The sequence below is a fragment of the Pseudorasbora parva genome, chromosome 9, assembly GCF_024679245.1.
Source record: "Pseudorasbora parva isolate DD20220531a chromosome 9, ASM2467924v1, whole genome shotgun sequence".
Classification (NCBI taxonomy): Eukaryota; Metazoa; Chordata; class Actinopteri; order Cypriniformes; family Gobionidae; genus Pseudorasbora; species Pseudorasbora parva.
The window spans coordinates 39,160,754-39,174,726 of NC_090180.1; the positions used below are offsets into that span (position 1 = coordinate 39,160,754).

General features: G+C 39.0%; 1 protein-coding gene across 2 annotated transcripts in view; it reads left to right on the forward strand.

Moving 5' to 3' along the window:
• The window catches only part of pard3ab (par-3 family cell polarity regulator alpha, b), a 119,950-nt gene that overhangs the window by 85,857 nt on the left and 20,120 nt on the right, over positions 1–13,973 (forward strand). For both annotated transcript variants that reach the window (XM_067452562.1, XM_067452563.1), the window contains one exon: positions 1,348–1,578. In XM_067452562.1, coding sequence (XP_067308663.1) covers positions 1,348–1,578 — 231 coding nt within the window. The remainder of the gene's footprint in view (positions 1–1,347; positions 1,579–13,973) is intronic.

The window sequence follows — 13,973 nt, forward strand, 5'->3', positions numbered from 1 at the left end:
CCTACACTGCCCCTACCCCTAAACCTACCCATCACAGAAAACATTCTGCATTTTTACTTTCTCAAAAAAAACACATCCTGTATGATTTATAAGCCTTTTGAAAAGTGAGGACAGCTGGCTGGTCCCCACAATGTAATATAAACAAGGGCGCAAACACACACACACACACACACACACACACACACACACACACACACACGTGTGTATGTAGTGTTTCCATGTTTTATGAGGACTTTCCATAGACGTAATGGTTTTTATACTGTACAAACCATACTTACTATCCCCCTACACTGCCCCTACCCCTAAACCTACCCATCACAGGAAACATTCTGCATTTTTACTTTCTCAAAAAAACTCCTTCTGTATGATTTATAAGATGTTGAAAAAATGTCCCCATAAGGACAAGAATTTCGGATATTGCCATCTTTGTGGGGCAATCCCCATAACGTAGGGAACACACGCGCACACACACACACACACACACACACACACACACACACACACACACACACACACACACACACACACACACACACACACACACACACACACACACACACACACACACACACACACACACACACACACACACACAGAGTCAGGGCTAATCTCCCCATCATCAGCCTTTAATCAGTGGCATTTCCTGACACTTCACCTGCCAGCCGTACCAACTTCCTCACACCCTCTTCCTTCATGATTGTTTGAGTCCTGTTGTTTGTCTTGTCATTGTGTTTTGTCAAAGTACTATGGTGCTTTTATATTTTTTATGCTTGTATAATATGTTTTGAGATCATCGTGTGCATGTTTGCCTGCAGGTGTGTCTGTGTTCATGTTGTTTTATTAATAATGCCATGTGAACCCCCTCCCGTTTTCCCTTCTGTCCTGTGAGACCCTGCTGAGATATCATCACTCTTTCAATTTCTTTCTTAATCTCTCTCTCGTACGCTCATTTATCATGCTTTTGATGGAGGTTATAAAGGTGTCTGAGTATGTTTTGTTGTGTTTTTTTACGTCCCGCGTGAAGAAACCAGCCCTGTTGTTTCTGAATCTGACAATATGACTGACTGACTTCTGTGGAACACAAAAAGGAGAGTTTTCACCTAATGAAAGTCAATGGGGTCCACAACAAACAGTGACATAAAAGAGAAATGCTAATAAAAATAATTTAATATTAACTTTATAATTAACATCATAACAAGTGCAATTATTATCAGATATTTTCATATCGGATAAGGACATTTCCTCATTTTTACTGTTTCGTTCATCCTGATCTGTCCGTTATTCCTTTTCTGTTATTTTTGATGTGTATTTAGCTATTTCTTTTTTAATGTTTTTTTTAAAATGTAGGATCCAGGCTAAAACGCGAGAGATTCGGCAGCGTCAGGCCAGAGAACGAGACTATGCTGAGATCCAGGACTTCAGCCGCTCCACCCTGACCTCGCTTCCTCCCGAGGAGCCTCCGTATGCTGGCATCGGCTCGTTGGAACATGGCGGGTACCATCGGATACACACACCTCCAGATTCACCGTACACACACAAACAGAACGGCCGCAACGGACAACCCTCCACGCCAGACAGGTATTTACTGTAATATTTTTTTTTTTTTAAATATCATAGTCCTTCCACTTCCTGAGTTATTAATGAATTAACTTGTGACTTTTGAAGTCAGGATGCTATTCTAAACACTCCTTCTGAGATGTGTCTGCTTAAGTTGTATAAAGTGTTGAAAGCATTCTCGAGGGCTTTCATAAAACCCAGATTGTGAGAATTTTTTGTTTGGGTAGTGTGAGGGTTGCATGTTTTCTTGAGACTAAAACAAACACAGGCAGAGAGAGACAGGAAGGACACTTCCTGTAAGAACCCTTAGGGAACAGGAAATGGGTGTCATTCCACAGAGATGCAGAGAATGAGACTGTGGGAATTATCCTCACAAATCTGCACAGGGAAGTGGATCGGGTGCACAATGTGTGGGTGGGTGTGCTTCTATGGAAACATAAGGGAAACTGTGTGTGTGTGTGTGTGTGTGTGTGTGTACAAACAGTATAGCGCATATAGTGATCTTATAGCTTCCTGTTTTTTGTGTTTCAGCCAATCAGCTTTATCATATATTTATATTAATGACACTATAGACGGTTTCCTGTTGACGTCCTTATCATGCCATCATATGTCATATCTGCCTCAATCAGCTATATATATATATATATATATATATATATATATATATATATATTATTCATTTTATTAATATTTTTGCATCATTATAATGCACACAACTTTTATTTTAATCCAAAAAAAATCATACATTTATAGAAAAAAAAATTACACTTTCAGAGTCTAAACTGCACACACAGTAGTCGTGTTTCCACTGTTACTTCCCCAACTTGTTCGGGCCACGTCGGGGCTTCCTTAGGGCACACGGCCAGGGTATGTGATCCAATGTGGATTCTGATCACCATATAAGGCAGAAGTATTTACATGCAAAAGACTATGCACTCTAACCATTACCATAGTAAACATGGTAAATACGACGGCTTGAAGAAATCAGACAAATCACATATGCTATCGCAATCGTGTATTTATTTTATCTGTCAGTACATCTCCTCTCTTTATACAAGACTGTTTTATATCCATATTTAGTTCATATGTCATAAAATAAAGCAATGGAAAATATAGCTTAACTGTATGGGGAATGTCACTGGAGAGAGTGCTACAATTAGTAGAATTGATCATTCTTTTTAAATGTGATGTAAAGATACTGTCCTGTGACTACAAATACATTTCTTTTGTGAAATAATGGTAAATACCACTTTATTTCTAATGTACATTCTTGAGACAAATTAATTCATCATGATCAATGTATCACTTATTATTGCAAACCTGTGGTAAAACATTGATGCTTGGGTTCTAAATCTACCAACAAACGGCCGCTGTTATCATCTGGATAGTTTCCATTAATTTCTTTCTGATTCGTTTTCTGAAAAAACTTCTATTTGTTGATGATATGATGGGATTGTTTGACGGTGGGTTTTAGTGAAGCACTGTGAGGTTTCTGGGCTGACGGTAGAAAAGCGCTTCACACATTTCACAGAAGAGACTTTGGCTAGTTTCAGACCAAGTCCTTTTTCTTGAGTAATCTTCTCGTATTGTGTAAACTATTGAAATGCGCAGTTAGTTCCAGAACATGAGCAGTCTACTCTAGAGGCATCAGTTAGTCTCTTAACTCTCAGAACAATGCCAGAGATCAGTTGTGAAAGAGGTTACAGTGAAAATTCAAACTATAATAGAGTCATTTTTTACAGTGTCACTGCTTTAGCTGGACACACACACCTACACACACACACATATAGAGAATATCTGACCCAGAAATCAGAGCTTTGCTGCATTCTGGCTGTCAGCTGCAGTATGGTTTAAGTCCCTCAGTGCAGAACGTTTACGTAAATGAGAAATATATCTGTTCAGTCAGCAGAACTACTTTTTGGAGTCTGATAAAGGGCTTATACACACACAAATGCACACAAACCAACCCAATTCAAGTCTAGTTGAGGCGTAATAATGCATTAAGATTCAAGGTGAGGAGTTTTAGGAGATGTTTGTGCATACTGAAAGGTTCTTATATCCCCCTCCCTCTCTCTGTATATGTACATGACCTCAATAATTTTTTTGTGATGCAATATATCGCCTGTTATATTTACGTATTAATGAAAGTCACCAACATTTTACTCGATTGTGCTGTCATCTTGTATGTTTTCTGAGACTGAGGTGAAAGTGGTTCTTGGGCAGTTCCTTCATACACAGAGCGGTTATCGACAAGTGAAAAAAGGCACCATTTGAGGCATTAGTGTTTTCCTGACTACTACTGACAGTTTGGAAGAATAAGCCCAAATGGACTCGATTTCAAAGCCGCAATCCCCTGTTCCGGTGCACATATAAATGTCAACGCAGAATGATTTGTTAAAGCCGTTTCACAAGAGAAAATGTTTATTTACTATTTATTCCATTTTTTTATTTTCATTTAGGATAATATATTTTTTATACTTAATTTCCATGATCTAAAGAATTAAATGGTTGTCATTTGGAAGTGTGTAGGTCTACTTGCATTATTATGCTGTTATATTAGGATCATATATTCATTGTCATAAAACAAATTCATTGTTAAAATGACATTAATATCGTTTATCGCAATTATTTCTGGGACGATATATCGCAAAACAAAAAGTAGTTATCGTGACAGACCTATATATATATATATATAGCCTTGCGAAAGTATTCGGCCCCCTTGAACTTTTCGACCTTTTGCCACATTTCAGGCTTCAAACATAAAGATATAAAACTGTCATTTTTTTGTGAAGAATCAAAAACAAGTGGGACACAATCATGAAGTGGAATGAAATTTATTGGATATTTCAAACTATTTTAACAAATCAAAAACTGACAAATTGGGTGTGCAAAATTATTCGGCCCCTTTACTTTCAGCAAACTCTCTCCAGAAGTTCAGTAAAGATCTCTGAATGATCCAATGTTGACCTAAATGACTAATGATGGTAAACAGAATCCACCTGTGTGTAATCAAGTCTCCGTATAAATGCACCTGTGCTGTGATAGTCTCAGAGGTCCGTTTAAAGCGCAGAGAGCATCATGAAGAACAAGGAACACACCAGGCAGGTCCAAGATACTGTTGTGGAGAAGTTTAAAGCCGGATTTAAATACAAAAAGATTTCCCAAGCTTTAAACAGAGCACTGTGCAAGTGATAATATTGAAATGGAAGGAGTATCAGACCACTGCAAATCTACCAAGACCTGGCCGTCCCTCTAAACTTTCAGCTCATACAAGGAGAAGACTGATCAGAGATGTAGCCAAGAGGCCCATGATCACTCTGGATGAACTGCAGAGATCTACAGCTGAGGTGGGAGACTCTGTCCATAGGACAACAATCAGTCGTATACTGCACAAATCTGGCCTTTATGGGAGAGTGGCAAGAAGAGAGCCATTTCTTAAAGATATCCATAAAAAATGTCATTTAAAGTTTGCCACAAGCCACCTGGGAGACACACCAAACATGTGGAAGAAGGTGCTCTGGTCAGATGAAACCAAAATTGAACTTTTGGCAACAATGCCAAAGTTATGTTTGCGTAAAAGCCACACAGCTCATCAGCCTGAACACACCATCCCCACTGTCAAACATGGTGGTGGCAGCATCATGGTTTGGGCCTGCTTTTCTTCAGCAGGGACAGGGAAGATGGTTAAAATTGATGGGAAGATGGATGGAGCCAAAATGCAGGAGCATTCTGGAAGAAAACCTGATGGAGTCTGCAAAAGACCTGAGACTGGGACGGAGATTTGTCTTCCAACAAGACAATGATCCAAAACATAAAGCAAAATCTACAATGGAATGGTTCAAAAATAAACATATCCAGGTGTTAGAATGGCCAAGTCAAAGTCCAGACCTGAATCCAATCGAGAATCTGTGGAAAGAACTGAAAGCTGCTGTTCACAAACGCTCTCCATCCAACCTCACTGAGCTTGAGCTGTTCTGCAAGGAGGAATGGGCAAAAATTTCAGTCTCTCGATGTGCAAAACTGATAGAGACACACCCCAAGCGACTTACAGCTGTAATCGCAGCAAAAGGTGGCGCTACAAAGTATTAACTTAAGGGGGCCGAATAATTTTGCACGCCCAGTTTTTCAGTTTTTGATTTATTAAAAAAGTTTGAAATATCCAATACATTTCGTTCCAATTCATGATTGTGTCCCACTTGTTTTTGATTTTTCACAAAAAATTACAGTTTTATATCTTTATGTTTGAAGCCTGAAATGTGGCAAAAGGTCGCAAAGTTCAAGGGGGCCGAATACTTTCGCAAGGCACTGTATATATATATATATATATATATATATATATATATATATATATATATATACACACAGTGCCTTGCGAAAGTATTATATTTATATATATATATAAATATACACACATACATACATACATACATACATATATATGTGATAGAACATATGTATGTATGTGGAGTGTAAGTGTGCAGATCCGAGCGGTGGCTGATGCCTGAGGGTGTAAGTTCAATTATAAATATCTCTCTCTCTGGGGTCTCTGTCCACCCACCAGGCTACACGCGGCTTTGTTAGAACGTGTGTTTGTGATCTTCAAGTTGTAATCTGTTTAATCTCTGTTGTTGTGATCTGTTGGTATGTTTTTTTCCTTGAATCGCTCTGAGGATTTTATTGTTATTGGAAGGATCAGAGAAAATAAGAGGGATGAATGCCTGTGTGTGTGTGTGTGTGTAAGACGGGCCGTTTAAATGAATTAAACTCAATCTCTCTTATTCATTTCCACTCCTGACCCCCCTCTCTGAGCTGGGATTTGATTCTCTCAGGTTTTATTAAATTGACTTCTTAGATTTGAGTCAGAGAGCGACAACGTACATACACACACACCATTTATGTTTTTTTTTCAGCCGTTGTGAGAAACGATATCTGAGCCCTTCCTGTTCATATCTGAGCTGATGACCATGGGGCCACTGTCAGTGTCTCTGGTCTCCCACCGCAGTGATGGAGCCCCTGTGTAATCAACATTCTTCCCTCCTCCTGCCGAACTCTGTGTGTGTGTGTGTGTGTGTGTGTGTGTGTACTCTTGCTGAGTTGACTATGAGCCCTGTAGGGAATTTTAAAGAATGAACGTTGCAGAGGCCAATTAAAGCAGCCAAACGCTCACAGAGGGTAAACATCTGACTAATCCCACAGCATTCACGCTGAGAACTCGCACACACACATGCATACACACACAAGTTTAAGCTCATTATCAGCATTCCCTGGCACGCTGCGTGGAAAAAAAAAGCTGGGATTAAGAAAAACCAAAGCGTCAGAAACAAACTCGCAGCTTATAGATGGATAAAGAGAGTGTGACACCACTGCTAATTAAAATAAATAAATGAGTGAAGAGGAGAGCAATAAGTGGTAGCAATGTGCTGCTGTAAGGAAACGCAACCTCTGTGGGATGGGAAATGGATTTATTTCAGTTACAAACAACATTTTTGTAGCATTCAAGTTGAGTGAATGTTAATCAAGCTTTTTTTTGTGTGTGTCACCTGATTATTGTCTACTGTACCCTCTGACCTTTATGTTTGAGTAAGCTGTATGTGCTTCTGTACTTTTGCTTGACCTCTGATTCACTGTCCTCTGCATGTTGACGTAGTCCACAGTATGTTAAAGGGATTGTTGACCCTTCAACATATATTTGAAGAACTTTGAGAACCAAACAACACAAAAAAAATGTAACACTTTATTTTAAGGTTCAGTTATTAACTATTAATTAGTTGCTTATTAGCATGCATATTACTAGTATTTTGGCTGTTTATTAGTACTTATATAGCACAATAATGCCTTATTCTGCATGACCATATTCTACATCTCTTAATCCTACCGATTACCTAAACTTAAATGCTACAAAAACTACCGTACTAACTATTAATAAGCAGTAAATTAGGAGTTTATTGAGGCAAAAAGTCATAGTTAATAGTGAATATGTGTTTCCCCATACTAAAGTGTTACCAAAAATGTTCTCAAATATCTTTTATGTATCACAGAAGAAAGACTAGGTTAAGAACAACGTCAGTGAGTAAATAATGACAATCCACCTGTCACTCAAGTGGCCACACCCTTTATTATGCAGAATTTTAAGGCTTAATATAATTTAAACGGATGAGTTATTTAAAAAAAATTCACCCATCACAGTTGTCAAGAAGGCCAAAATTAGCTGTACAGACAAAAAATACTTTTTTTTGTACTAGGTTGTAAAAAAAAAATGCTGCTGTAAAGTTTAATATGGATGATATATGGAATTGACTCCCTTTTGGAGGCAGCCTAGCGTCCAGTCAATGAATTACAGTTCGAGTCACTTCCGTCTTGGCCTTTAAGAGAGAGACCGGAAGGTTGCCGCTGACTTAATACGCTTTATGACAGCAGTATCATAATGACTTCTGAAATAATCATTTTTGCAGATCGGTTAGTTTCCGAACCACAGGTATGGAGTGCATAACAACTGGACACTCTACAGAAAATACAGGTATTTTTTTTTGTATATCCTTTAATAACAAAATAGGAAACATCTCTTCAACGTCTTCAACTTGATGAATCATAGTTTGCATGAGGAGGAGGATCCTTCTCGTATCTAAACCATGATCACTTTACATAGACCCCAAACTGTAACCTGCTTATAAATCAGCTAGAATCAATGCAATTATGTTTATAAGGGTGCAGTACATTGTAGAGAATTGTGCTTCTATATTGTGTGTTTATTTGTTAGTAATCTAATATTTTATTTAAAAGCATTTTCTAAGTGAAGTTTAGAAAAACTTCTAAACACCCTGTGGCTTTCCTCAAATGGTTTATTTTGGAAAGATCCGCTGAGGGGTCAGTGTGTTTGTAGTAGCTGGTGGTCTGTGGTTTCAGCCGCTGAGAGTTTGTGTCTGATTTTGGTTTAATGTTTATAAATGAACAGCCAGTGGGGTGACCGTTAATGAAGCCCAACAGTGCTGGTGGTTGAACCATCTCTCATTTGGGCCAACTTTAGATGCTCTAATGATGAATGGATCAGAAGACATTCAACACAATATAGAGCTACATTACCCTTTTTCATGTTGATTTATCTCCGAGACAATTACTGAGATGAGTTTACTATTTACAATTACTCTCTCTCTCTCTCTCTCTCTCTCTCTCTCTCTCTCTCTCTCTCTCTCCTCTCTCTCTCTCTCTCTCTCTCTCTCTCTCTCTCTCTCTCTCTCTCTCTCTCTCTCTCTCTCTCTCTCTCTCTCTCTCTCTCTCTCTCTCTCTCTCTCTCTCTCTCTCTCTCTCTCTCTCTCTCTCTCTCTCTCTCTCTCTCTCTTGTGGAACACAAAAGAAAGAATCATCTTTCATGCAGAACTCTGTCTGTGAGCTTGTGTGTCTGTTATCCATGATAATATTGTGTAGATTAACAGTGACAAGTGACACAAACAGCAGCAATCTTTCTCTTTCACTTAGTGAGCACAAACAGCCCTCCCATAATGTAGCTAAATCCAGTATATGCACTGTTATCTAATGGATTTAATCTGTCACAATTTGTGATTTATTAATAAAGGGGCCACACATGCTGACAATAATCTTAAGTACTGGTATAAACAGACATTTACAGATAATAACCATCTGTTAAAAGCTTAACGTTCCACTGAGATTGTGTATTTTGTGTAATGTGGCATATGGTTTAAGATCTCGGTTTCGTATGCCTAAACTTGAAATAACTGGCGATGTGACATCGGATAGAGGTCGAAAGTTCAGAACTGAGTCAGGGTGACCCAAAAACCAGCGTTACCGAGATCCCAGACCTCCTCGATCACCACTATGCCCTTAATTGCTTGTGGGACTGTTTCTGTAGCTTTTATTAGAAACTAATTGCTAAATGACTTCTATAGCCCTGTTTACACCTGGTAGCAACATGCTATTTTTGGTTTGCCGGCTATTATGTCTAGGTATTCAGAAATATATTTGTATTCTAACTGTGTGTGTGTGTGTGTGTGTGTGTGTGTGTGTGTGTGTGTGTGTGTGTGTGTGTGTGTGTGTGTGTGTGTGTGTGTGTGTGTGTGCGCGCATACGCGCGCATACGCGTGCGTGTGTGTGTGTGTGAGGAATTGAAGAGTTCCGCTTGAAATGAGTGGATGCCCTCTCTCTGACCCCTCAACAAGATGACCTACTTTACTGACAGAACATTGTTCTTCTGTCGGGGACGTGCTTCTCCTCTCGCTGTCTTATTTTTTTTTTTCAGGATATAGCTCCACTGCAAGTAGGCTGCTTTGTCTGTGTATTTAGCATTCTACAATTAAGAAACAAATTTGCATGTAGTTTGTTCTCCTCCTCTTTGTTCTAGGGTTGTCTGGTGCGACTGTGATCTTGCATCTGTCGTGAAAACACCAGGTTTGAACATGTGAAGGCATGAATAGGGACTCTGTTCCAGAAGTTAGTAAGCAGTCTTGATGTCTGCTGCCAGCCCAGAAATCTGCATTCTAAGCTTTTTTTATTTTGGTGTGGTTTATATACTATTAGGGATGCACCGGTATGAACATTTTGGCAGGTATTTTCAACCACTCAATTTCCTGTGCAAAATCGTAAGTATCAAATCTTAAATAATAGCACAGCACTGCATCTGCATTAGACTTGCAGCGATAATCAGTGTTGCCGGTGTTCAGGCACAACACCAGTTACATCACTCCACCGTGGCACAGCCCCCACCTTTGTTTTTTTTTGTTTTTTAATGAAATCATTTAGCTCGGTTCGAGAACAGACAATTTAAAACTGAATGTGTCTGTTCAGTATAGTGTGAGCCGAATGAGAGTCTACAAACTAGCAGCAAGAGTCAGATTTCATTTAGTTAGTAGCCAAGAGAAAAGGTTTCATCTACAAACTCGATTGCAAAAAAGTTGGGACACTGTACAATCTGTGAGTAAAAACAGAATGCAATGATGTGGAAGTTTCAAATGTCAATTTTATTCAGAATACAACATAGACAATATATCAAATGTTTAAACTGAAAAAATGTATAATTTTAAGGGGAAAATAGCTTGATTTTAAATTTCATGGCATCAACACATCTTAAAAAAGTTGGGAGTTGGGGTCACAGATAGGGCATGTTTACCACTGTGTGAATGGACTGCATTTATATATGGTAAATGGACTGCATTTATATAGCGCTTTTATCCAAAGCGCTTTTACGTTTTTGCCTCACATTCACCCATTCATACACCGACGGCGATGTCAGCCATGTAAGGCGCCATCCAGCTCGTCGGGAGCAGCTGGGGTTAGGTGTCTTGCTCATGGACACTTCGACACTTGGTCAGGTGGAACCGGGGATTGAACCACCAACCTTTCGGTTTGTAGACAACCTACATGAACCACTGAGCCACTGCCGCCCTATCAATGCTCTTCTGTTTATAATAGTCTGCAAATTCCTGGAGAACAAGGAGACAAGTCGCTCAAGTTTAGGAATAGGAATGTTGTCCCATTCTTGTCTAATACAGGCTTCTAGTTGATCAACTGTCTTAGGACTTCTTTTTTTCGCATCTTCCTTTTTATGATGGGCCAAATGTTTTCTATGACTAAAAGATCTGGACTGCAGGCTGGCCATTTCAGTACCGGATCCTTCTATGCAGCCATGATGTTGTAATTGATGCAGTATGTGGTCTGGTATTGTCATGTTGGAAAATGCAAGGTCTTCACTGAAAGAGATGACGTCTGGATGGGAGCATATGTTGTTCTAGAACTTGGATATACCTTTCAGCATTGATAGTGCTTTTCCAGATGTGTAAGCTGCCCATGCCACACACACTCACGCAACCCCATACCATCAGAGATGCAGGCTTCTGAACTGAGCGCTGATAACAACTTGGGTTGTCCTCTTTAGTCCGGATCACATGGCATCCCAGTTTTCCAAAAAGAACTTCCAATTTTTATTTGTCTGACCACAGAACAGTTTTCCACTTTGCCACAGTCCATTTTAAATGAGCCTTGGCCCAGAGAAAATGCCTGTGTTTCTGCGAATGGCACGGTCAACTGTGTTCACTGACAATGTTTAGTGTTACAGTAGCATTACTGTATGTGATGCAGTGCCGTCTAAGGGCCTAAAGATCACAGGCATCCATTATGGTTTTCCGGCCTTGACCTTTACGCACCGAGATTGATCCAGATTCTCTGAATCTTTGGATGATGATATGCACTGTAGATGATGACAACTTCAAACTCTTTGCAATAATTCTCAGAGAAACTCATTTCTGATATTGCGCCACAATTTTTCGCCGCAGCTTTGAGGGAATTGGTGGTCCTCTGCCCATCTTGATTTCTGAGAGACACTGCCACTCTGAAAGGCTCTTTTTATACCCAAACATGTTGCCAATTGATCTAATAAGTTGCAAATTGGTCCTCCAGCTGTTCCTTATATGTACATTTAACTTCTCCAGCCTCTTATTGTTACCTGTCCCAACTTTTTTGGAATGTGTGGCTCTCATGCATTTTAATTTCAACATTTGATGTTATCTATATTCTATTATGAATAAAATATAAGTTTGAGATTTATAAATTATTGCATTCCTTTTTTATTCACAATTTACACAGTGTCCCAACTTTTTTGGAATCGGCTTTGCCATTTTTATATCTTATTTCATTCCCATTTTATTGCTGTTAATGAAAACTCTTTAGTTTTAGTTAACAGTAACAACACTGCATCTAAAGTAACATCCTTACGGAAATGGCACTCCATAAGTTAAGTTTTTTTTGCTGTCGACAGTTTTACTGGTGTGAAGCGACTTCATATTTCAGAGAGAAGAAGTGACTCCTGTGTGACATTAAAACTGCCCCCCTGTGCGCACGGCTACATGTTCAGATTTAATTGGTTCTGTTGTCGACGCTCATGCTCAGTCATGCTGTGAGCTCTCCGTGTGTGTGTGCGTTTATGAGACATTAGCTTAGAAATATTATCTCACTGTCTGTGTTGTTAATGGCTGCTGTAGAATGTGTCACTCAGATGAATGAGTCATTAGGAGTTCATATTCGAACGTCGTAACTCATAATCATGACTTGGATATAAATATGAGCTGAGTTTATCAGGCGCACTTAGAGGGAGTTTTCTCAGCCTGTGTATGACGGTTACCAGTGTTTTCTGTTGGTCTGTTCACATCACGTGACATGACTGACATTTGGAAAGGTACAGTGAAGTTTGTGAGGTGTGGCTTACAGACTGACTGCTTGAGTTGCAGGAAGTACAGAGCGCCAATTAGAGCATTCACGCCAACAGATCACACACACACACACACACCTACTCAATCTCTACTGTGAAGACATTAGGCCTGTTCCAAACCCTAGCGAGCTGCCTACTCAGCCATTATGCTGCTTTTTAAGATAACTCATTTTGGCTAAATTTGCAGGCAGCATTGGATATATACTTCAAGGAGATAGAAATCCCAGGATGCTCAGTGAAAACATTCAGTTCTGACAAAATTGGATGAAGTAGTTCTTCTAATTCGCAATGGACTATTTCAGACAGTATCTCTGTGTTCTATGTAGATTTTTTTTTAATTTTATTTTGCAGAGTATATCTGCGGAGTGCTTTTTAAATTTCGATTTTTTTTTAATGTGAAATAATCAAACAAACAGGTGCTACACTAGTCCATTTGAAATAGAATTCAAGGATGCATTGAAATTCAAAGAAAATCATGTTAAAGTGCCCCTATTATGGATTTTTAAAAATTACCTTTCATGTAGTGTGTAACAACCTGCAATGTTTTAAATCTGAAAGTGCACCGTATATAAAGTTAGCCTCTCAAAAGTAAGAGTCGACTCTGGGTCAATTAAATGAATTGTTTTAAAAACAAATCCAAAGCCTTTTCATTGTGATGTCTAGATGAAACATTAGCATTTTGCCCGCATTTTCAGCCCTGCCTGGCGTTTTGATAGTTCTCACATGCACACCTCATAGACTGTAAAAAAAATATGGACGTAGTGTCCGTGACGTCACCCATAGGATTCCGAAGAGCATTTCTGAAGTGTAAAGTAGAGACGAGCTGGCTGTTGCCATCTTGGCAGCGATTACAGAAAATGGGCAAAGAGACAGGACGTGGGCGGAGTCCAAGTTTGAATCACTTCATGATGAATGTGGCTAAAGTTTACAGAGTAAGTTAACTAACATTACGGCGTATTTTCTATGTATGACGTTCTCAATATAATTCATAATCCCACGTTTATAATGAACAACGCGTTATGGTTATTGTGTTATTACAAACTGTGTATGCTGGTGATAAAGTTAGCGAGGTTACACTACACTACACTAGCTTACTTTTGTAGTTGGTTTAAAACGGTATCTGTTAGTGTCAAAAAAAGTTTTTGTTGTAACAGTTATTACAATGCATAGATAATGTTACACATTACTGACAAGCTTACATTTA